We start from the raw sequence: 26,516 nt of genomic DNA, 5'->3' as shown, positions 1-26,516 counted from the left end.
AAGCTGGAGGGGTTTGATAGTGTACTGAGGGTGGAGTATGGAGAGATGTTGAAGGACTAGGTCAGGGACCTGATCAGGTTTCCTGTCAAGAGATTAGATGTGAGCTCCCCCCTAGGAACAACAATACAGTGGTCTCCATCTCAAGCACAGAGAGGCTCAAGGGAACTAGTGTAATCAGATCTAAACAATCTCTAGATGCAACCTATAAAGTTGGTAGTCAACTCAAGTATAGGTACAACTTAGTTTATTTATTTATTTAAAGGGACTGTAAGTAAAATGTCAAATGAACCTCTGTGTTTGATTTTTTGTAAAATGGCGATGTCCGCTTTACAATGTAACCCTTAAAACCTTGATCTGGTCAATGTAGTTTTTGTTTTATTCTGATAATTCTGATATGCTTTTCTGCAGTAGAATTGCGCAGGTAACTTTAGTAGAGAAACCCCAGTCGAAAATAATTATATTTCAAAATGATAACATTTACATATATATATATATATTACATACTTGATCAGACAAAGCTTTTATGGGTACTGTTGTGAATCAGAAATTGCAATCTTTGCTTGAGGAGTTACTTGAATTTACGCTCAGAGCCAGAAGCAATGATGTTTTTTGTCGGAGTTAGTTTATAAGAAATTGGAGAACAGAAAACTATTTTGAACAAATTTAGATTTTTATTTTCTTGGTGTTTTCATTCGGACTAAATTACAAGGAAAAGCTTAATGTTAAATGACTGTTGTTTTGATTTTAAGTTACCCTCTTTAATTGTAAATAACAATTTAAAAAAATCTATTTTCAAAGTTAAAAACATGGATTTTCTTATTTATTCTTATATCAAGGGCAATGTAGCAAATCAGACTTGCTATTGTACATTTAAATAAAGGGTTCTATGGAATTAGATCTACACTCTACAATCTCACTTTGAATAATGTTTTGAGCAAATCAATTATTCTCTTAAATTGATGTTCAATTTTGTTTTTGTTTATTTTCCGAGTTTTCATTAGTTTCCAAAAGTTTTCTTCAACTTTTCATTTCATTTTCTTAAAAATTCGAGATAAAGTGCAAAACACTAGTATTCAGCAAAGATTAGTTACAGCTGTTCTCATCAAATATTCAGCAAAGATTACTTACAGCTGTTCTCATCAAATATTCAGCAAAGATTGCTTACAGCTGTTTTCATCAAATATTCAGCAAAGATTGCTAACAGCTGTTCTCATCAAATATTCAGCAAAGATTGCTTACAGCTGTTTTCATCAAATATTCAGCAAAGATTGCTAACAGCTGTTCTCATCAAATATTCAGCAAAGATTACTTACAGGTGTTCTCATCAAATATTCAGCAAAGATTGCATACAGCTGTTTTCATCAAATATTCAGCAAAGATTACTTACAGCTGTTCTCATCAAATATTCAGCAAAGATTAGTTACAGCTGATCTTATCAAATATTCAGCAAAGATTACTTAAAGCTGTTCTCATCAAATATTCAGCAAAGATTACTTACAGCTGTTCTCATCTAATATTCAGCAAAGATTACTTACAGCTGTTCTCATCAAATATTCAGCAAAGTTTACTTACAGCTGTTCTCATCAAATATTCAGCAAAGATTACTTACAGCTGTTCTCATCAAATATCAAATCAAAGATTACTTACAGAGAGGCATACCCGATATGCAGCAGTTCTTATATTTAAACCTTTCTCTGATCAACACAGCGGGAGATATTGTTGTTTGAAAAATTTTTAATTTTATCAATTTTATCTTCAGCAGATATGCCCTTGTTTACTTTAGTAGAGAACCCACAAATACAAGTTTTACAATTTAAAAAGATTTACAAATATACCTGGATATCTCATTCACCTTGGTCGGATACAGATTTAAGGATATCTTTGTAAATCGGACATCCCTTTCATTAATTTAAAGGTCACTTGAACACACCGTGTTTTCCTTTAAGACCCCAGCATGTTATTATAATATTTATTAACGTTTGTCCTTTTTAAAATTTTGTACTTTGTTTATTTTCTCCGGGTTTTAAAGAAAACTAAAGGACATTTCTGAAAGTTTGAAGGTTTCTGAATTATAGATCAAAACTTGACTTTAAGAATATTAGAACCACCACTTTAAGTAACCCTTCATGGAACATTTTTATTAATAGTTTAATACAGAGAACTCTGAAATAGGAAGACGACATTTAGATTAAAATCCAACGAGTATAAGACACGACAATTGTACAGTGTGTTAACAGATTCATTTCACTAAATTAGTGATTAAAAAAATTGTCTAGTAAAACTATTTGCTTTGTAACAACAATAAATATACATAAGTATTGCTGTCGTCTTCCTATTCCATTGTTTTCTGGTTATCAATGTACGTATCTTTTACACTGTCTTTTGTTTTTTAAATGGTGGCCAAATTTAGTTTATCGTCGACTCTATGCAAGGTTATAATGCAAGGAAAGTTAATTGCAGTTCCGTATACTCTGCATACATATTAAAACCAGTTCTCTCTGGGCGGAATTTGTAAACAAGGATAGATGCATCAGTGTTTGTTTAGTATCCATGGAGGATAAAAGCATTGAATTTTGAAAATTTTGATAATTTACAGAATTGTTTTCTATGACCAGAATGTGTTATTGTTTTTATGTGAAAGATGGATCTCATGTCAGGTTGTGACATCCGTCTTGTGTTTACATTACCGCCCAGAGACAGTACACTGCATTACAAAAGATGCGTACACCTCTTAAATAAGTTTCCTTGCATTATAACTTTGACTCAATGTGACAATCTACAATTACTTAAGAAAAATACTGTACAATTTAATTGCACAAATGTTTAGCAGATATAGGCTTGACGGATACATTCTTTACTGGGTTGAAAGAAAAATGAAAAAGTGAATATTTAGGATTTAAAGTTTTCGTTTATGTATAGACAAATTTATTTTTAGACTTCAAAATGACTAACTGAAGTGAAAAACGGTCTTAAAAATAGATCAGATTTTATCAATTCTAATGTTGGTCCATTACAGTCGTTGCAGCGGTGAACAAAATCTTATTTTTTGTCAAATTTTCAATGAAATTAAAGTTTAACCTATGAGGGTATACCAGGGGTGTGTACAAGGGGGGGGTACAGTTGCTGAACCTTCTTTACTTGAAAAGGTGGGCCAATAGTTCATAGAGCGGGTTTTGACCCCCCCCCCCTCCCTGGATAAATCCCAGTATACGCCCCTGAACTCTGTATTTTATATAAGATTTAACCTAGAACTTATTTTCATTGCAAAATATGAAAGTTATATATTACTCTATCTCTAGCGCTTTACTAGGGGTAATCACATTTTTAAATAACTTACAGAATAATAAAAGAAATAGCAGATTTTTAGAATTCAACATATGTTTCACAGTTAAAGTCCTAATTTTTTAACATTAAAAGTTTTTCAAAATTTACAGATTTTTAAATTTTGTCGAAATTTATATTTTTAAACTTATTTTAGGTTTAATTGTAGCTTAGACTTCAGTCTGTGGAGTCTGAGTTTCCCAAATTTTATAAATAAAAACTGATATAGCTTGATGTGCCCTACCATACACTTGGTTGATTATTCTCTGTATGATAACAAATATACTTTTATTGGATAAGTTTCAGAAAATCTTCACTAAGCCAAAATGAAAAGAAAGTTAGCCTCTATCCACTCAATAATACAAATATATTTATATTATTTTCTTTGGAGACAAAGAAACTGTTTAGAACTATTTTATTGTTTTTTGGCAATAAATAAAGATTTTTTCTTCTACAGAGCTCACATTTTTATGTAGAATCAAAGGAAACGGAAACGAACATAAGAGCTTAAAAACGACGAAATGTGTAAAATTGAAACAGCAACGAAATTCTTTCCCCTCTAATTTAAAAAGCCCAAGAAAGCAGACCACAATTTGAAAATTCCAGAAAGTACCAAGATTCAACTACTGGTGTTCCAAGAATCATACTTGTAAAAAGAGGATGTAGAATCAATGCCGCCAATAATTTCAAAGATAAAAAACGACCATTACGTCATATCTCAACCGCCATCTTTATTGTGACACCCTGTACGATATTATTAAAAGTTTACTATATTTCAGGTGCGAGAGAGGATTTGTTCTAACGGGTGGACAGCGAGTGACTACAAGGTTATGTACCAGGAACGGTACATGGACTGGTGATGCCCCTGCCTGTACATACGTAGACTGTGGTACCCCGGCCCTCATCGAGAACGGCAACTTTGTGATGCAGAACAACGTCACCAGCTACTTCGGATCCATCACCACCTATTCCTGCAATGTTGGCTGGAAGCTGGAGGGGTTTGATAGGAGATCTTGCTCAGCGGACGGAATCTGGACGCCTGAAGCTCCGGTTTGTCGTGAAACCTTGTGCAAGGAGCTCACGGTTCCTGCTAAGGGCCAGATGAACATCACCACGTTAAGAATAGGAGGTCAGGCAACTTTCTCCTGTGAGCACGGATATAATCTAGTCGGAGACCCGGATTTAGAATGTCTTAGCTCTGGATCTTGGAGTGGCTGGCCACCAGGTTGTGTAGAGATCGACTGCAAGGAACCCTTTAAGCCAGAGAACAGTAAAATATTCCTGGTTCAGAACTCTACCAAGTATGGCAGCACTGCTGAATATCATTGTGATCCTGGGTACACCAGAGAGGGGCCGTTTAAGAGAGATTGTGAAATCAACGGTTACTGGTCAGGACAAGACCCTGTCTGTTACATACCCAAAAGAGCGCCGATAATCCCTGTTGGATCTCCAAAGGGTCGAGGTTCTGACGATGTGACCTCGGATACTCAGGAAAATGAATCCTCAGGAGTAGGAGTATGGATTGGAGTAGCTCTAGGTCTGATTGTGGTTGTTGGACTACTCGGAGTAGGAATATTCTTCTATCGGAAACGAACACAGCTTCAGCAGAAACCAAAACGGGATAATAATGCAAATGGTCTCGGAGTCATGGGAATACCTAATTATGCTGGTTCTACTTTTGCTGGGGCGCAAATAGGGGCCAGACCCCCTCCCCCGATACAGATGTATTCTATAGAAGATACAGATGATCATAGAGGTCCGATATATGATACAATTAATGACGGAGACAGTTCTCATTCAACATACAGTCGGAGTAATGGATCGGAGAATAGCAATCCGATCCGGAGCACTTTCAGCCCGCCACCGGGTCTACAAAACGGCGGGTATTCAAATGATTATGATGTGCCAGAAGGCGGGGCTAAGCCCGGCGCTGTCGGAACAGTTACCATCAATGGTATAGCTGTCTAATGAACATTTGTAAAACTGTCAACTGTGATTTTTATCTATCAACAGAAGGTTGTTAGGTACCATCTTGAAAATGGAGCACTTTCCGTGACACTCGTCTAACAATTATCAAAAATAAATTCAATCTAAAGTGAATTACATACAATATGACACTTTCGGCAGAAAAGCCTAAAATGTGAAAATTATTTAAAAGCTGAACTAAGTGATTTTCTGCTTAAAACTATACAAGGTGTCCCTAGTCATCTTTAATCCTTTATCGTTGCTCAATAAATCAATCATTTCGAGCTCGCTCGAAATGCCGCGGGATTTGTACTTTAATGTTTAAAATAAATAATATGAAGGATTTACTGGCTGTAAATATTGAGAGGAAATTGGATAATAGGAGACGAGAGACGAGAGCAGAATTTAGAAAATAATTGAATATTTTACAAGAAAATAAACTTTTTTTTCTTTAATCTCTAAAGGGACTGTGAACGTATTTTCACATGATTCTCATTCTAATAAATGGCAAATCCAATTCACAACAATACCCTTTAAAAAGCTTTGTCTAATGAATAAAACTGTTAGAATTAAAAGTAAAAACAACAATATCTTCCTCATTCTTACTCAGATAAAGTTAAAAGGTACCTTACACACTGGATCATTCTGCCTTATGTGTTGTGTCAACCACATACTGGGTACACTAGACGGTCTGGTACAAGTATAGACTAGGATAATGCAACAAAATTACCGTTGTGCGAAGTGAATGAGTTACAGGGTAACTAACAAAGAATGAGACTGCAAAGACGACCTGGAACTCTTTAAATATTATAATCCCAAAATTAAATTAATTCTGACGCCTTGAATATAGATCTGCTATGGCAAATTTAATGATAAGCCTGCAAAGGAATTATCAAGTTTTCATTCAATGTCTCTGAAGTCTCATCCTTTGTGGGTAACCCTGTTTGTTACTCTTTAACGAAAGTGTTAGTTAAGATTACGTCTATGCAGCCTTTTTAACCTGATCCAATAAATAAAATAAATAAATAACGATTTATTGTGATAAAATCAAATACTGATTATCATTCACAGATAATTATGAAACAAAAAGATTATCGGTTCAGGGGTCTCTGTTTATATGGAATAGCAGATTTTCTATATTTTTCTGTCCTGGCATAGTTAACATGATACTGCCTCTGTTGGCGTAGTTTGTGTTCATGTGGGTAAACTGCAGCAGGGAAGAGATGACGATGTTTAGAAGATCTAATACATTTCTTTGCAAAAGAATATATTTTATAATTTGAGGTAATCAATTTTTGAAATATTAAATTGAGGATGAGGAATGTAAATGTTTATTAACTAAATAATTTCAATTTCATAAAACTGTGAAATGGAAGGACAGCATTTAAACAATCTAATTTATGTTTGCTATGTTTTAAGTCTTGTTAGAAAGTAAAACGTCTCTGAGACAGCTAAGGGGCAAGCAGAAAAGGGAAACAACTTTTTAACATTGGGAGAAGTTTCTTTATGTAGAATGCAAATTCTTAAATTCTATTTTAAGAATGGATAAAAAACATTTTCCTTGTGGAACATCTAATTAATCAAAAAGTTGTAGGAGCACTATTTTGGACCAGAAAACCTTAAAAAAACAGTATAGTTTATCGATAAAATAAAACATTAAGGCAGAATGCCTTAGGATTCAGTTTGAGCGTAAAGCTTTCAGCATTTTTGTTTTTGATGCCATTTTTGTTGTATTAAAGATAATGTATGTCTATTTGTGTCTATTAGGGTTTCTAGTCTTTAACTCAACTCTCAACAAAATATTTATTTAAGATGTATGACTTATAATTCTTCCAAAAAGGCAGTTTTCTTATATTGCAAAGCTTTGCAATAGCTCCTAAAGGAAAGAAAAAATATTGCAATGCTGCATAAAAAATATTTATCTAAATTGCCTTTGATAAAAGGAAGCATATTGCATAAATCTTGCAGGGAAGTTTTTTAGTTTTGCTATATTATTGGATTTTGCCAAAAAAATATTTTGATATTTTAAATCTGGTTCAACTTAGCTCGATAACTAAGTAACAATGAGGTAGATATCATCATTTTCTAAAGCCCTGAAAAGGAAGGGGGGGGGAGGAGGGAAAAAAATGTTATCTATCCCCCTCCTCCTGGCTTAATCCTAGAATCCCCTTGGTAGAGTTGTCTTCGAATTGTTTTGCTTTTTGGGACAATTCTGCATTCATTTACGAAAATCCTCCAAATTTTGAGAAAAGTATTTATTGTCAAAAAATGTAACCCTTATTAATTTTAGTTTTGTTTTTGTTTTACAATGTATGCAAAAAGATAATGTTTACAATTAAAATAGAAGATGGGCGCGAAGCGCCCTAATCTAATAGCCTATTTATTTAAAATATGAAAATTATTTAAAACAATTTGCAGTACACAAATAAGAGTCTGAAGCAAAACAGATTAACAATTCTGTATGTATTCACTTTACAAACGACAATTTTTACATTTTGATGTTTAATAATATAATGATTTTAATTCAGCTAGTATAGCAAATAGTAATACACATTACACATACACACGTTACTAATTATTTCACAACTTTTTTTAATTCCTTTCTATTCATATTCTCTGTTCTGTGATTGTGAGTATTAGGACACAGTGCACATGTTTTGTCTGAGTGTCTTGTGAGTAACAAGACACAGTACACATTACACAGTACACATGTATTGTCTGAGTGTATTGTGAGTATAAATACACAGTACACATGTTTTGTCTGAGTGTCTTGTGAGTAACAATAAATACACAGTACACATATATTGTCTGAGTGTATTGTGAGTATAAATACACAGTACACATATATTGTCTGAGTGTATTGTGAGTATAAATACACAGTACACATATATTGTCTGAGTGTATTGTGAGTATAAATACACAGTACACATGTATTGTCTGAGTGTATTGTGAGTATAAAGACACAGTACACATGTTTTGTCTGAGTGTATTGTGAGTATAAGGACACAGTACACATGTATTGTCTGAGTGTATTGAGAGTATAAGGACACAGTACACATGTATTGTCTGAGTGTCTTGTGAGTATAAACACACAGTGCACATGTATTGTCTGAGTGTATTGTGAGTGTAAGGACACAGTACACATGTAATGTCTGAGTGTATTGTAAGTATAAGGACACAGTACACATGTTTTGTCTGAGTGTCTTGTGAGTAACAAGACACAGTACACATGTATTGTCTGAGTGTATTGTGAGTATAAATACACAGTACACATGTTTTGTCTGAGTGTATTGTGAGTATAAATACACAGTACACATGCATTGTCTGAGTGTATTGTGAGTATAAATACACAGTACACATGTATTGTCTGAGTGTATTGTGAGTATAAATACACAGTGCACATGTATTGTCTGAGTGTATTGAGAGTGTAAGGACACATTGCACATGTGTTGTCTGAGTGTATTGTGAGTATTAGGACACAGTACACATGTATTGTCTGAGTGTATTGTGAGTATAAAGACACAGTACTCATGTTTTGTCTGAGTGTATTGTGAGTTTAAATACACAGTACACATGTATTGCCTGAGTGTATTGTGAGTATAAAGACACAGTGCACATGTATTGTCTGAGTGTATTGTGAGTGTAAGGACACAGTGCACATGTATTGTCGGAGTGTATTGTGAGTGTAAGGACACAGTGCACATGTATTTTCTGAGTGTATTGTGAGTATAAGGACATAGTGCACATGTTTTGTCTGAGTGTATTGTGAGTGTAAAGACACAGTGCACATGTATTGTCTGAGTGTATTGTGAGTGTAAGGACACAGTACATATGTATTTTCTACAAATATATATTAGAGTGGAATTTAAATAATCCCTTGGTATGAATTTTGCAAGTCCCTTTCAGCCTGAAAGGGAGGTTGAAAGTGTACAATTCATGTAAATGTTTAAAAATCATACGCAGTACATCAGACTTATGCATTCCAATCTCTTTGTTTTATAAAGTTGTTATATAACTTTAAACATGTGTATTTGCTATAGGTGAATTAAAATCATTATTTTATTAAACATTAAAATGTAAAAATTGTCGTTTGTAAAGTGAACACCTACAGAATTGTTAATCTTTTTTGCTTCAGACTCTTTTGCATATTTTGCAATTAATATCTTAGAAAATGACGATATCTCCCTTATTATTTTCTCAGATATCAAGCTAGGTTGATGAACTACCCCCCACTATCAAATTCCAAGCTACCTGCCTGCCAAAACAAAAGTATTATCTTTGTTTAACTAAACAATTTTTTATTTATTAAGTGTTCCACAGAAAAAATGTTTTTAATCCATTCTCAAAATAGAATTTAAGTATCTATACATTCTTCATATAGAATTTTTACACAATTTTCTTGGGTTTTCCAAATTTCCGCCTGCCCCTTAGCTGTATCAGAGCCGTTTTACTTTCTATCAAGGTTTAAAACTTAGCAAACATAAATTTAATAACCATTTACCTTCTTGAGTATCTTGAGTATTTAAAAAATATGTTTTTTAATAAATAAAAACATCAAATTGATTTTTATCAAAACTTACGCTAAAATGAACTCGGGAATGCATGACAGGCTATCAGAGAATTGATTTAGAGAAAATCAAATAATTCTCAAGAAAACTTTTCTATAAAATGATGTTCCAGGGCCCAAAAGGTTATATAGCACAAATGTGAGAAGTACACCTACAGTATGGAAACAAAATGGCCGTTTTACACTTTTTCGAGTAAATTCCGCTCTAATATATTATATTCTTATTGATTTTCTAAGTGTATTGTGAGTTTAAAAGGGGGGGGAGGTTATGTGTGTGTGTCTGTACCAAAAGAGTGTGTGTAAGGAATACCGAACCGAAGGCGTGTACTGTAGGTATATACAGTACATAAGAATCTTGGTATTTGTACAGTCTAGGAGAGTACATTTGTATTGTTAATTGCTTACTTAGAAATAAGTCTAATACACATATAATATATTATTTATATATTTAGGTCAACACTATGAGACAAATTTTCATGCAAAGAATATAATTTCATTAAAGTTTACAATAAACTATTCGTTATTCAAGCTTAATTAAAATTGACGACATTGTTCTGCAATTTCCTTGATTGTAGTCATGTTGTGTGTCTGCACCAATAGAGTGTGCGTGTGTGATACCGAACTCGTCTGCAAAGCAGTGCGATTGGCTTTCTCATGCCAGACCAGCGCCATTTCCCTTTCCTTTATTCCTATTTGGAGTATAAGGACACAGTACACATGTATTGTTCGAGTGTATTGTGAATAGAAGGACAGAAAACACATGTATTGTCTGAGTGTACTGAGAGTGCAAGTGAGTACACAGTAACATGTATTGCCTGAGTGCACTGATAGTGTAAGTGTGTACACAGTAACATGTATTGCCTGAGTGCACTGAGAGTGCAAGTGAGTACACAGTAACATGTATTGCCTGAGTGCACTTATAGTGCAAGTGAGTACACAGTAACATGTATTGTCTGAGTTCACTGATAGTGTAAGTGAGTACACAGTAACATGTATTGCCTGAGTTCACTGATAGTGTAAGTGAGTACACGGTAACATGTATTGCCTGAGTGCACTGAGAGTGCAAGTGAGTACACAGTAACATGTATTGCCTGAGTGCACTGATAGTGTAAGTGTGTACACAGTACACGTGTATTGTCTGAGTGCCAATTGTCAAGTAGATAAAACAAACAAATGAATACTAAGGAGCCAAGAACAAGATTAATAATACATTTTTCTTCTACACACCATCATTTACAAACCAATAATTTATCAGAAAATTCAAAAAATAAACTTCTCCTAGACGATGGGGGGAAGGCGAGCCACACCTATTTTACCTCCGAACCACAAATGGGTAAGTGCATGCCGCAAATACCATTTCCAACATTTTTAACTCATGCCAGACAGACCTCTTTGTTTTAATATAAATGGTTTCTTTTTCCTGCCAAAGCTTGCAAATGTAAATATATTATTTATTACACTCGAGATATTATTATTCTTCTCAAACCTTCAGTTTTCAAATATTGATATTTAAAGGCTGATCTAGCGAGGGGAGAAAGGCTAGCCGCAACAATTTCTAGTCCGATTCACATTCTCCTCATTTTTGCGTCCGAGCTACCTCAAAATTCTCTTCCTTCCAATTATTTTTTCAATCCTCCAACATATTTTTAAGAATGGGGCCACGTTAGGGCATGAATGAGCTATTGAAGTTTTGTAAATCGAAAAAAATATTTTCATTTGAAATAAAGATTTTGAGTTCAATGTCCTAAAAAATGTTCACCTTTTTAACGAGCATTTTCAGATATTCTTGGTGTAGAATGCTGCAAATATGGAACCATAAATCTTTTTTGTTAATTATAGTGAAAACCACAGAATTTCCCAAGGTGGTTCCATGGGGAAAGTGAGGCCAAATAATTAGCTATTTATTTTATATCCCGAAGGTTAGCCATTACGGAGCCAGTAGAAAATTTAAGTTTTACCTAAAAAAATTGACATCATTCTCATGGCTTTAAAGATTCCAACATGATGTTATCATTGCTATTCTTTAGACTTAACGATCTTGCATTTATAGCTTTACACCCTATAAGGCTGTCTGAGCTCTCTACTGAAAAAAATCATTGAAATGTTTGTGCAAGCAAATCCCTGAAAATTGTAGCTTAAAAGAGTTGGTGAATATGTAGATTGAGTAAATTCTATCTAAAAATTTCAGAAGAAATTTCGTTTATTAGTAAAAATATAATTTTTAATGATGCTGTGATTATTGATTTAGTTAGCTGTGATGGAGTTAAGTGATAAATTTATAAAGTTTAAAAGTTAGTTTTTCAAGCAAAGGAATAATTTTTAGACTCTAAGGTTAGTAACACCCAAAAATGTCTTTTTGATGTATTTTTATGGTGAACAAAACAAGTCCAGGGGCAAAAATTTAAAAAAGGTATTTATATTTTTTCAAAAAAGTGGTTTTTTAGGGGGGGCACAATGTTGCCAAGGGGGGGGGGACCAAAATTTTTTTTGGCCCCCCCCCCTAAACAAAAGACCTCATACGCCCCTGCAAATAATCTTATTCTTTTATATACATTACACACTTTCTTTCAACTCCTCCACTGTCAATGCTCAAACTTGAAAAAGTAATAAAACGTTCTTTGGACATAACTCGAAAAGTTTTGGTCTGAGGCTGTTCAATTTTTTTTATTTTCTAACTAACTATCGGGGCTTTTATATCTATAATTGCCTGAGTCCTCAAGCATACTACCTGAATACTTTTTTAAAAACTTTTGGTTTATAGATGAAAATCTAGTGTTTATCTAGTTTCCAGCTATTTCGATGAGAATATCTACGTTATTGATGATTAGACTAAGGTTAAACGGGTACTGTTGTGAATCAGAAATGCTCCTCTACAAAGATAGGATCACACAAGGAACTAATGCAAGGAAAGCTATTTCAGAGGTGTATACATTTTTTGTACTGCAATGTACTGTCTTTGGGCGGAAAAGTAAACACAAGACGGATGTCACAGCCATGACATGGAATCATAGAGAATAGAATATATAGAGAGGAATTGAAGTACACCTGCAGAATGGAAACAGTACAACAAAATGGCCGTTTTACACTTTTTTCTAGTAAATTCCTCTCTATATATTCTATTCTCTATGCATGGAATCCATTTTCACAAAAATAAACTATGAAATATTCTGGTCATAGGAAACTATTACGCGAATTTTCAAAATCATCAAAATTAAATGCTTTTAACCTCCTCGGATACTAAACGAACACTGATGCCATCTATTCTTGTTTACAAATTCCGCCCAGAGAGAACTGGTTTCAATATGTACGCTGAGTATACACGACCGCAATTAACTTTCCTTGCATCAGGACCTTGGGATCACAGAGTAATTCAAAGGTTGCAAGCTGTCTCACAAAAAGTCACAAAACAGTTCAGAAATAAGCAAAATTGATGCAAATTTTCATTGTTGTTTGGCCGGATCTATGACTATGTTTGGGAATGATAAGCAGGAAAACAACCAGGATAAATGTGTTTCAAAAATTTGAAACTATTTAAAAATATTCCAGTTATGAATCTAATTATGCCTTCAAGCTTTAATACTCTTCAGAGTTTTACCAAGTATCCCCCCCGTCCCTCTCAATCTCACTGATAAAGTAAAGTATAATTCAAAATCTAAATTTGGGTTAAATTTGTCACAAAATGTGGTTTTAAGGTTGAATAATTAGTAATCAGTAATTACACTATCTTTTTCTGTAATTTCGCAATCCTTTTTATCTTTTTCAGTAATTTTGCAATCCTTTTTATCTTTTTCTGTAATTTCGCAATCCTTTTTAAATTTTTCAGTAATTTCGCAATCCTTTTTATATTTTTCAGCAATTTCGCAATCCTTTTTATCTTTTTCAGTAATTTTGCAATCCTTTTTATATTTTTCAGTAATTTCACAATCCTTTTTATCTTTTTCAATAATTTCGCAATCCTTTTTATATTTTTCAATAATTTCGCAATCCTTTTTAAGGTTGAATAATTAGTAATCAGTAATTTCGCAATCCTTTTTATCTTTTTCAGTAATTACGCAATCCTTTTTATCTTTTTCTGTAATTTGGCAATCCTTTTATATTTTTCAATAATTTCGCAATCCTTTTTATCTTTTTCTGTAATTTCGCAATCCTTTTATATTTTTTAATAATTTCGCAATTCTTTTTATCTTTTTCAGTAATTTGGCAATACTTTTTATATTTTTCAGTAATTTCTCAGTCCTTTTTAAAAGAGCTGTTGACGAAATTTTAAGTTACTATTTATAGATTTACAGCGGATCCTTTAAATATTGAGTGTCTGAGCTGGGAATTTAAGAGAGCATAATTTGAACGAAACTCCCGTGTTTACTTTTAGGGGTCTTCACATTGAAATAGAAAATAGAAGAAAGTATAAAACTTATCACATAAAATCATAGTTGATCAAGGTTACCTAGAAACCTAGTCAAGACCTAGTATAAGAGTTCTGTATGACGTACCTGTCTCGAGAAATTTATATAAAACTGTGTCAAAATAAAACCAAAACTGCACATGCCATTGGTGGGAGTTCTGGTCATGTGATACGGACGTATCAATTATATTATCAATCATATCTATCAAAAAGTAAACGCAAACCTGAATATTTAAGGCTCCTCTGGGATATCATCGTTTTTCAGATTGATTGCTATTTGGTGAATATAAAACTAAAATTATTATACCAAATCTTTTGTACATAAGTTTTGATATAATTTTGACACAGTTTTATATCAATCAATAGCCGGGACCGCAGAATTTTAGTTGTCAAATTTTAATTTTCCAATCCATCTATCTTTTAAAATGCTCAATATCTTCAGGATTTTTTTTATGACTCTTTCCCCTAATAATTGTTTTAGAAGAATTTCGTTATTTTAATATCATATAATATCATTATCAAAAACAATTTAAAAATTGTCTTGGACGGACTTAAAGGATTTAGGAGAAAAGAAGTAATTTTAAGAATTAAACATTTCATCAAAATAAGTATTTTTTTTGCAAAAACAAAAGATATGAAGAGTTTGCAAACTCTAAATAAAAAATGAAGAAAAAACTAAAACAAAAATTTATGTTTTTACTAAAATTTTTTTTTTCAACTTCTTCCCCCAATTCATCCCCCCCCCTCAAAGTTTTACGACAAATTTTCTTGAAATATCCAAATTCAAACATTTTTCAAGAGCATAGAAATTTCAAAAGCTTTGTTAGAATTTGAGAACAGAATGCTTGATATGTTTCACAATTTTTAAATGAATTTATTTCAGTCACATAGATCCAGATTGCAAAAATAATGCATCCATTTTAAGACTGGGTCGACTATAAATTATCGTAACGTTTTAACTTTTAATTATGCCTCACAAATTCATTTATAATTTCTTGTTTATATTCAAGATCTATAAAAGTACTTGTTTTTCTCTCTAGTTATTAACAACTAATTGGCAATATTTTCATTGATTTTTCGTAAAAGCTTGAAACCTTTAGATCACTGTGATTGCCATTTAGTCTTGAACTCAACACTATTCCCAGGGTTTCAAGGGATAGCAAACTGTCGTGCAAAAAAGCTCAATTTTGCGTAAGGAAGCGAAAACTATCCGTGGCGGGACAAAAACTATCCGTGGCGGAACAAAAACTATCCGTGGCGGGACAAAAAAATTGCGCGAGAAATGTTTTCCATTCCGCTGCTGGAAACCCTTAATATACCGTCCCTACGTGTTGCATGAAAAGTACTATTTTTAATTATTTTGTTTGAAAATGAAAACATATTTGGTCTTAAATTTATGATAAAACCTCGATATTGATGGTTTCGAGCAACGAGGAAAATATTGGTATTATTGGAGTTCGGATTCTTAAAATAATAAAATATACAGGGTGTCCCACGAAACATAACAGTAGCAAGACGACTTGAAAGTCATCTTAGAACTTTGAATTTATTTCTGACATTCAGTCGTAAACCTACTTTCACATGTATGATTCTTTAAACAATAGCATGAAAATTCTCTCAGTCCTGGCATTTCCAAAGTGTGGTCTGCCTTTTGTGTGTTACCACAGGAGATATTAAGAATTTCTTTCAGATTTCAATTATATTAAACAAAACCAAAATTTAGAAATCTGAACGAAATTCTTAACATCTCCTTCTCGGGTAATAGTAAAAGCACAAAAAAGGCAGACCACATTTTAGAAATGCCAAGATTAGAGGTATTTTGTGATTTTTCAATCTACAATTTTACTTCTAAGATTAGGTTGACGAATAAATGCCGTAAATTATTTTAAAGCTCCAAGCCTACTTTCAAGTCGTCTTGCTACTATCATGTTTCGTGAAACACCCTGTATTTTTAAACTATTAACATGCTTTACAACAAGAAACAGGAGCGGATACTGGATGGGAGAAGATACTGAGTACTTGAGTAAAGAAATTGAGTTTTTTTTCACAAACTATGAATTTTCTCCTCTCTTTAACTTTGCAATCCAATGTCGTAGCTCTTAGACATTTCAAACATATGAATTCTGTTAGATGAAAGAAACTAAGTTTGAAATATTAAGGGTTTATATACACCATCAGGTGGAAAAACATAGCTATTAGAAAACCAGAGTTGTTACAAACACTCAATTCTTTTAAGTATAAATTCTCCAGTTGTAGAGTGGTTTGTAACACTCACAACGGCACTATCTAGGCCTTTATCTAAATAATTGTTCGGAAACCCGGCCAGCTTTGCCTGGACAAAAAAAATCAGATTAGAATTCTGAGAGAAAGCTTTCCCTATTCCCGTGGTACTACCAATGAGGCAAACCAGATGAAACTGTAATGACTTCTAATATTGGAATTCATTTGTTAATTTGTTAATTTGCGTTTTAATTGAATAGAATTATATTTAAAAAAAGTAAGTAGCTGAGGGAAACCATTATAATGTAAGATTAAGTTTTCGTACGGCAGTTTTATCTAAAGCCTCATCCTTAGTTGGGAACCTTCACAGAGAAACGAAACTTAAGTGTTAAAGCTTATTTCGTAATCCACTAATATGTACATAACGGACCATCCTATAGCAATTTTGAGTGGTCGATTGTGTACATCATGATATATTTACGTATCTAACTGTATACTGGTATATAATGAGCAATCGTATTTTAAGATAAACTTTACAGTTTTTTCACTATGGAACCCTGTAGTTTAATTTGTAATGCAATTTAGCCCCGGTGTTATTAAAGGGACTGTAAGCGTTATTTCAAGCGACCCTCCCTGCAATGATGGCAATGCCTGATTTTCAACGGAACCCTATATAAAGCGTTGTCTGATCAAGTATGTATTAGATGAGAGATTAAGAGAAGCTCATAGAAATAAACACATGTTGAGGCAGATAAACGTCAGTATCTTCCACATTTCTTGGTCTGATTCATGTTTATAAGGTACCGTTGTAAATCGGGCATTGCAATTTTTGGATGGAGTGTCACTTGAAATTACGCTTAGTCCCTTTAATAAATGCAGGATTGTTTGTTTTGCATGTCTCTGGTTGCAACGTAGATGCATCCCAGAATTATCAAAATATAAGATTAGATATTATTCAAAATATTAATATTTGCATTTGCAACAGCTTTTTTAATGCATAAACAGGAGATTAAAGGTTTTTAGGGGGGACTTGGTTCTTCCTGTGTTTTCCCATATAAAAATAATATTTGTTCATTTCTCCCCCCCCCTTTTTTTACATCCCTAATCTCTATCCTCATTTCTACTTGCCTAATTCTTTATCTGATCAATATTGTGAAAGATAAGCTTGATATTGCTCCTGAATAAAAGTAATTTTAAATTAATTGATAAAAGTTAACATAGTTTTGTTTGATTTTAACATTAAATAAAATAAGAAATGTTTGTAATAAAATAGTATTGGGCACATTTCCCCTCAAATGAAACAAATTTTCAACATAGATTCACGCCTTAATTTTTGGAGCTATTTTTATGAGATTATAAGGTCAGCTAACTCTAGAAAAGTATTTTCAAAATGTACACAATAAAAATACAACATTTTTCCCGCATTTACCTCGATTAACAAAAAATTCTTTTTCTTTTGAATTTTAGACCTACATTAGGTTGGATATTTTTTTACTTTATTTTTGTTGATGTATTAGTTATTATGCTTATTTTTTCTTCTTCTGTTTCCCGCCATTTTTCCCTTGGAAATTGAATTTGCTTCATTTTTGAAGTTTTCTGTTTAAACTTTGTATCTAGATCATAATAGTGAGTAACTTTGTGGACTGAAAATACAAATGCACAAAAATTTTTTCCCTGAATTTTAAACATTTGTTTCATTGATTTCTTTGATAAAAAAACTTTTGTGCACATGAAAATCAATAAAGCGTAACAAAAAATCATTTTCCTATAAAAATTGCGACAAATGACAAAAAAGATTTCCTACCTTAAAAAAATCAGAAAAAAAGGAGTCACATGTTATTTTTCAAGGGAATCTTTCTAAATTTTGCAGGGAAACTGGAATATTGTTTTAGATCCATGGAATAAATTTCCAAGGAAAAAAAACAAAAGAAGGAAAAATGAACAAAAAACAACTAATACATCAAAAAATAACATAATATGGGCCCGATTTTCAAAAAAAAAGACGATAATGCGGGAAAAATGTTGTATATTTTTTGTATACATTTTGAAAATACCTTTCCAGAGTTTATCACTAATCTGACCTTCATACAAAATCTCCAGAAAATAGCTCCAAAAATAAAGGCGTGAATCTATGTTGAAGATTTGTATAATTATAGGGGAAATATGCCCATTCACCATTTAATTTCAACGCAATTTAATTTTTCTGGATATCGTTAATTTTCACTTAAAAAATACTTCATTACTTGTTGATAAAGATGTTAAGGAAATGAACTTTGTTTTAATATGACAATGTTTTTCAGCCCCCCTCCTCCTCCTCCTAAGCCCATACCTTGTATGCGGTTAGGGTTAACCTATGGGATTTCTTCACATGGTTTTTGATTGCTTCAAGACTAAAGAGTATCTCGGAGTCACAGATCTTACATCTGAAAATAATCATTTTTATGTAGATACTTTTAATTTTTCTACCGATTATATCTATACTTTTTAAAAACATTTTCTCTCTCTAAATATTATACAATTGAAATCATGTGTAAAAAAATTCTTCTTAGCAGTAGAATTCATGACTGATATATTTACGGTCTACAAAATTAGTTTACAAAGATAAAGGTATTTAAAAATAAGAGTTTGAGAAGAGTATATTCGTTCCCTTTAATCCAAACTTCAAAAAACCTATTTTACAAAATTTGGCCATTAAGCATCTAAAATCTATTCTGACAAAATTGATTACAGAAATTGGTTCAAAATCTGATTTTCTAACCTTCGCAAGTAATAAGCAAGGTAATAAGGCAAGGAAAGTTCATTGCTGTTGTGTATTCTCTACGTATATATTGAAATCAGTTCTCTGTAGGCGGTGTTTGTAAAAAAGAATAGATGCGTCAGTGTTACTCTAGTATCCGAGGGGGATAAAAGCATATAATTTAGAAAATTTTTATAATTCACATAATAGTTTCCTATGAACAAAATAATTCATTGACATTTTCTGTGAGAGAATGATCCCATGTCAGGCTGTGACATTCGTCTTGTGTTTACTTTACAGCCCAGAAACAGTACACTGCAGAACTAAAAATGCGTACACCTCTGAAATACCTATCTATACATTAAAATTCTTTGGTAATAAGTATTTATTTTATTAATTTATCTCTACAATTCTCTCTGATCTCACCCTGACACAGATCACCTGACAATCTCCTTCCTTCCAATCAACTCCTTACCTATCCAAACACATAATTTGATTTGTGTAACCAAATATATTCATTATCAACAAACTTAGGGCCAACCACTCAAAACAACCTGGTTAGGCGGGTCCAAACTCCATAGTAAATTGTAATTGCTTATTTGTAATATCTCATGCTTTGTAGTTGAATAAAAATATGAATGACGAAAGTATCATTAATATTGGGCAGATCACAAATCAATAAATCAACAGTTGAAGAGACTAACTGCATAAACTGTGTTCGGCCAGTAAAGAACAAAATGTTGGGGCATTTTTTATTTAAAAGAAGCGCAAACACTGCAGATAAATTATTTATATTTTAAAGATTTTTAGGACATTAAAATAATTTTATAAGATTTTGTTTGTTGTTTATTTGCACTTACGTTTGAAATGACTTCTCAAGTAAAAACTTAAAATTCTTGAAGATCAAATTTCCTTTCAGATCAAATTCCTCCGTTCAAACATGGTTGATATTGGACCAGAGAGCATTAGAAAATAAAGGGAGTGTTCATATTTAACATCCATTCCATCCTTTAAATTTCTTTCTAAATCTCTACAGATATATTTAAAATGGCAATTTTTGCAATATAGTTAGACGAGAAACCATCAGGACCTGGATGCTGGAGCAGTTTTGAGACAAGAATCGCGTGATCGCTGACATGCGGTTCTACATGACGGCAGATCTCAGATTTGCAAGTTACTACGCTGATAATTACGGTAAAAAAAGATTATTTAAGATTGATTTTTTACAGTCAACTGTAAAAATTTATTTATGAGAATTTTAAATTGATCTCGATATCCTATGTGAGCATAATTTAGTTATGAGAATGGACGACTCTTCTCGTTATATAATGTAGGTACAGTTTAAATATGATAATACTGGACCGATATCGATATTCAATGTGGGTACAGTTTAAAGATTGAGCTCGATATCTAACGTGGGCATAGTTAAATTCTGAAAACTTCTTACGTAGGCACAGTTTAAATATGATAATATATGATCGACCTCGATATCCGATGTGGGTACAGGTTAAATGCTCGAAAATAAGTTCGATCTCGATATATAATGTGGGTATAATTAAAAATCTGGAAACTTCGATGCCTCTCTTACTCCTTTCAGTTGTAAATCACTCCTGACAGTATAAACCTGCGTTCATAATTCTTACGAAGTGGGAAATGATTTTTTAAAAATAAACTGTACAAAGAACCTTTCTTTCCCTTTGAAAATATTTCTACATCCTCCATCTTCAATCTCTTCTCTCTTTAACCTGTACAGGCATATTTAGAACCGCAATATNTAAAAATAAAAATATTTCCTATTTTTGCTGACTTATGTTAATATCTGTCAGTATTGTTTACTTATTTAACTCCTAAACATAAAAATATTTCCTATTTTTGCTGACTTATGTTACTATCTGTCAGTATTGTTTACTATTTCAACTCCTAAACATAAAAATATTTCCTATTTTTGCTGACTTATGTTACTATCTGTCAGTATTTTTACTTTTTTAACTCCTAAACATAAAAATATTTCCTATTTTTGCTGACTTATGTTACTATCTGTCAGTATTTTTACTTTTTTAATCCTAAACATAAAAATATTTCCTATTTTTGCCAACTTATCTGATTATCTATCAGTGATAGTCACAAATTTAAAATATTTCCTATTTTCGCTGACTTATGTTACTTTTTGACATTAAGAAAGCTCTTAAAACCATCCTATTTCTCACTATAATCCTACTGCCTTAAGATTTCAACTTTCTCAAACATGAGGAGTGAATCCTGGCTAAATGGCTTGAGGAAATCGGTAAGGATAAATTTCACAAAACGGAATGGGAATAGAAAAAAGATTTTCTCTGTCCCTTCATATGTTATACATTGTAATGAAATCTAATGATTTCTTCAAAAAATAAAAAAAATAAAATGTCCGACATGTTTCAACTGCACTGTTCTGATGCCTCTATTTATTACAGTTGCAAATACTCCTGATAGTATAATTGGGCTTTTCTATTTCTTAAGAAGGAAAAATTAATTTTTTAAGGTGAACTTAACAAAAAAAAGAACTGTTCTTTCACTATTGAAAATAATTTTACAATTTCCAGCTTTTATTATTCTTTTTTTAAACTTCCACATATTTATTTAAATTCGCAATTTTTGTAATATAGTTATATGAGAAACCATCTGGACCTGAATGCTGGAGCAGGTTGAGACAAAGAATCGCTCGATCGCTGACATGTGGTTCTAGATCACGGCAGATCTCAGATTTGCAAATTACAACGCAGATAATTACGGTAAAAAATGATTATATATGAGTTAATTTGATGCAGTGGGAATACGTGCAAACCCCTTTCTACGGTAGTGTGCTGTATATACATTTTCTCCTTCTGAGGTCAAGGAATTTAATTAAATTAGGATTTAAAATTTTCCGATAGTCACACCTAGCTATGTCTATTTAATATTCCAAGAATCCCTACCCTACGACTAATATCCAGTACTAAAATTAAAAATAAAATCTTTTTTTCACGGCCAAGTCTTATTTAATTAGTCTTTGACTTTTAAAAGTTTAATCTGGAAAATCACTTCTCTGAAATTAAAACTTGAAAGTATGCAACATCAAGTATATGCAATTTTAACATCACGCCTCTGAAAGTAATGCTTGAAGTTACGTAATATTAAGTAACTGCAATTTAAATACTTTGTTTAAGTGCCTGTTTATACGGCTTAAATCCCAAGTCTGGAACTCCAATGATTCTCAAAATTCTGGAATTAAAACGTTATCAATACATTATATTTTAAATCCCAAGAGCTTTAATATCAAAGGAACACATATGAACTTTATCTTCCTTCTCCATAAATTGTTTTCTATACCTAGTTAAACTGATACGTGGAGGATAAACGAGCGGCGAAACTCGGAGGATCTGGTGGATCCGATAGCTTCTCCTCTCAGCGGAAAATAACGGTAAAAAAATATATTTCCATAAGTCCCCTGGAAGACTGGCAGATTTCCTTCATTATAAAAGAATTTTTAATCCTTTTTATACAGAGAACAGGGACGTGCACAAGGATCATTGTGGATTCCAAAGGTCGAAACCCTTTTGAACCAGAACTAATGTACATGCTATTTAAAATTATTCAATTAAAATTTCAATTTATAGTATGCCATGGCAGTTGTCTAAGTTTAAAGATTTTCTCATCTTTTAATCTATAATTTGATACTTCAGATTTAAAACAACCAGGATATTAAAGTAGTCTAAAATCGAATTTCTTACTTAATAGTGCAATTTTTTAACTCAAGCCTCGATTTCCAATGATACTCGAAACTGTAGAATTAGAACTCTAGTAACACGCTTAATTAAAACCCCGACAGACTCGTACTTTTTCCTTTCGTCATGGTTCTCTCTTTACCTAGTTAAACTGAAACCTGGAGGACGAATGAGCGGAGAAACTCAGAGAACCTAGCGGATCCTACAGCTTCATCACTCAGCACATAATAACGGTAAAAAAATATATTTCCATAAGTCCCCGAGATGACTGGCAGATTTCCTTCATTAACAATGAATTTTTAACCTTTTATATACAGAGAGCAGGAGCGTGAACACGGATCATTTTGGATTGTTAAGGTTGAAACCCCATTGCACGAAAACTAATGTACACGCTATTGGATTTCATGTCTAACAAAATTCAAACTTTGAGCATGCAATGCCAGTTGTCTTAGTTTAAAGATTTCCATCTCACCCTTTACCCTTTAAATTAATATTTTGGACATAAAACCTTGCAAATGCAAGCAAGAACTAAGGTTAAAACCATATTGCACGAAAACTAATGCACATGCTATTTTTTAGGTTTTTTCTTTTCATCCTTTACCCTTTAATTCAATATTTCGGACATAAAACTTTGCTACTGCAAGCAAGAAATGCAAATTTGTATAAAAAAGACTTTTTATGTCCGTAAGGTTAATTAAAGAATATAGAAATAAAAACCCTCATTAAAGCCTAGTCTCTATAATTTAAACATCTTAATAATTAAATCTCTATCAATCCATATAAACTATGAGGACTCCGGTTTAAAATCTGAATCTTTTCTCATACCCTGAATCCTCTCTCACAATAAACTAATGTTCTTTTTTTACTGATTTAGTCTGTGGAAGCTGCAACGCCTCCTGAACCGTCAAACCTCACCACCTAGAAATCATGATGTCTCAAGAAGAGGAGACAACTACGCTACATTGATATCTCTAAATCCCTGCACAATATAAATGTGCACCATACCTTGCTATACCTTGATTATCTGAGAGAAATGAAGAGGTTAAACATTAATCTCTCTCCAATGTTCTAGTCAGTAGTGCAGAACTAATGTTCTATGTGAGTCTAGTTCTTAAGCTTAATGCGTCCTTGTTACAATTGAAATTAAATGCTTCTCCAAAAAGCTTTTTTAAATTTAACATTTCTTGATTTTGATGCCTGCTATCGCCACGTTGGCTGTATAGATTATTAACTACATAGAGAAAAGAACATGCAGGAAGGAACCATCAATGTTCCTCGCCAGTATGTATCTCGAATATATCGTATTACACAATTACGTCGGCTATTTAGCATCAAGACGATATATTTTAACTAGTGTAATGTCACACTAACAACGAACTTTCAATGTTCTCTGTCAGTACAATCGTAGTTTTTTCCATATTGCATTCATTGACATTATACCATTGTTACATAAAAACTTTATAATGCTTACTCAACAGATTTTCCTCATTAAACGGCCCGGTTATATGCAGATGAATCTCAAAAAAAATCCTTGTCAACGACTAAATATAAGCAATTTATTCTCTACACTCTTCAATTTGTATGTCTTGCAGGATCCAAGTATCCGTAAATCCAAATTTCTAATTAAAGGAAAGAAAAAAAACAATAAAATGTATCCGTATGATTTTCTGTTATTTAATTTAAGAATATATGTACACAATATTATCTTTTTTCTAGAAAATCGTTTTTCTTCTTTCTATCAGAGATAGTGTAAGCATCAACATTACACCCTGCATACTTCAAGAAACCACGCAAATCCACTGGAATACCTGAAAGCATTATATAATAATATTTATATAATATATAATGAATATAAGTACATTGTACAGTATAATATTTTACATTAAAGCAAAGAATGAAAATTATAGAATATTTGAATCCTTACCTAATTTAATTATTTATTCTCCACAATCATTACAAAAAGCTGAGCCAGGCTTGGGGCTATTAGTGCAGTTCCGAGGATATTTGTCTGTAGCAATGTTTACTTCCTTCCTTGGTCTAACCGCTGAGCACGTTTTGTATCTAAAAAGTAAATACTTTAGACTATGAATATTTATAAGGTTTTAACATACATACCTTATCTTCCATATTCCATCCATGCTTGTACTCTTGGAACAAGCTCGAGGTTCACTAAAATGTCTGACATGTATGGTCATACAGTTTATTTCTTCTTGATGTATCTACTTTGTCCATAAACGAATTAAAAGACACTGCTTGAGATCCAGAGAAGGTGAAGTCAGAGGAACTTTCATGATATTCTTCTTCTATGAGAAAAACCCAGAATCCACTACTTACTTGTTTTCTGTTTAAGTGATATTTCAGAAAATACATGGACTCATCTATTGTAGCAGACTAATCTTCATCAGTTTCCGATTGTGTACAGTCATCTCCATAGGTTTCAAAGACCTGAGAGACTAGTTTACTTTCTGTTCTGTAGGCATAATTATAGCATATAGCTATTGATTCAAAGCTTACTTGACTATGTAATGAAAGTTGTCTCTTAAATTCCATTAGATTTCTCTCAATATACATCATTTGAGTTGACCGAACGTACGGTCTTTTCTTGCCATAAAAATGCTTATTACTATTTAAGCCATACATATCATAACTGTAGACATGTTTACAATATCTACACCTATAGGAGTACGAGCTTGCAGTTTTTAAACCATTTGTCGTACACAGAATAACTTGGGTAGGGACATGGTTTTTACTTAGTTCTTTTCCGATATTTTTGCAACTCGTATTTATGCAAACATTTGTAGGAGGACACAGAAAATGTTCATAGGAAAACTTCAGTTTCAAAGAGAGATCTTCAATGTAAGCATCAATTTTTTTGTTATCAACAACAACTTTATGCCAGGGAATATCAGACAAATTTAAAGAAATATCGCCTATTTCTTCTCTAAGCTTTGAAATATGGTTGAGACGATCAAATGTGGGCATTGTAGCTGGTAACTTTTCAAGAACGGTTTGAAAGACAATTCCTCTGAACAACTTGTTACTGATATTAGGATCAACCAAATCATCCAGGGACATTTTCTAAATCAAACAAATCATCAAAAATTATTTTTTTAAATTCAAAAAAAAAATAAACCTCCAGTATTTCAGCCGTGTTTGAAAAGTCCTGTTCCTCAGATATTGGTTCCTGCACTTTGGCCTTTAAAATAATAATAAATGTAGTACAAAAAATGAAGTCCAATTCAAAACTTGAGCAAAATTCTTTACCTTCAGTTGTTCTGCTGTATTTGTTGATGCCTCCTTGTGGGATATGGTCTGCTGCTCTTTCGCCTAAAAATAATGATAATGATTAAAAAAGCAAAAGATTTGATGAAAATAGTGATAATTAGAACACTAATAAAATTAGTTAGGAGTCAAATAATCACTATAGGATTAGGTTTTATCTAAATTTTAATTTTAATTAATTTAATTTTAATTTGCAAACACTCAGAAATGAGATTGGCTCCTTTGTACGAGGGAGTTTGAAAACAACAATAAACACGGTATACAATGCAATACATCAAGGAG

At 32.5% G+C, this 26,516-nt stretch overlaps 1 protein-coding gene and 1 long non-coding RNA gene across 2 annotated transcripts in view; one reads left to right on the top strand and one right to left on the bottom strand.

Moving 5' to 3' along the window:
• LOC111710207 (sushi, von Willebrand factor type A, EGF and pentraxin domain-containing protein 1) overlaps positions 1-5,630 on the top strand; it is a 65,817-nt gene extending 60,187 nt beyond the window's left edge. Inside the window, exons 18-19 of the mRNA XM_023484269.1 lie at positions 21-232; positions 4,101-5,630. Of these exons, the coding sequence (XP_023340037.1) occupies positions 21-232; positions 4,101-5,289 (1,401 nt within the window). The 3' untranslated portion in view covers positions 5,290-5,630. The remainder of the gene's footprint in view (positions 1-20; positions 233-4,100) is intronic.
• Positions 5,631-24,669: 19,039 nt separating this feature from the next.
• LOC111710208 (uncharacterized) lies at positions 24,670-26,202 on the bottom strand. The gene is made up of 3 exons (XR_002767015.1): positions 25,068-26,202; positions 24,877-25,013; positions 24,670-24,760 (listed from the first exon to the last, which is right to left on the bottom strand). It is a non-coding gene; the product is annotated as an uncharacterized LOC111710208 (long non-coding RNA).
• Between the last annotated feature and the right edge of the window lie 314 nt (positions 26,203-26,516).

Source organism: Eurytemora carolleeae, unplaced genomic scaffold, assembly GCF_000591075.1.
Source record: "Eurytemora carolleeae unplaced genomic scaffold, Eaff_2.0 scaffold1041, whole genome shotgun sequence".
Taxonomy (NCBI): domain Eukaryota; kingdom Metazoa; phylum Arthropoda; class Copepoda; order Calanoida; family Temoridae; genus Eurytemora; species Eurytemora carolleeae.
Note: the sequence above shows the minus strand (reverse complement) of the source record. Positions and strands in the feature narration are given on the sequence as shown.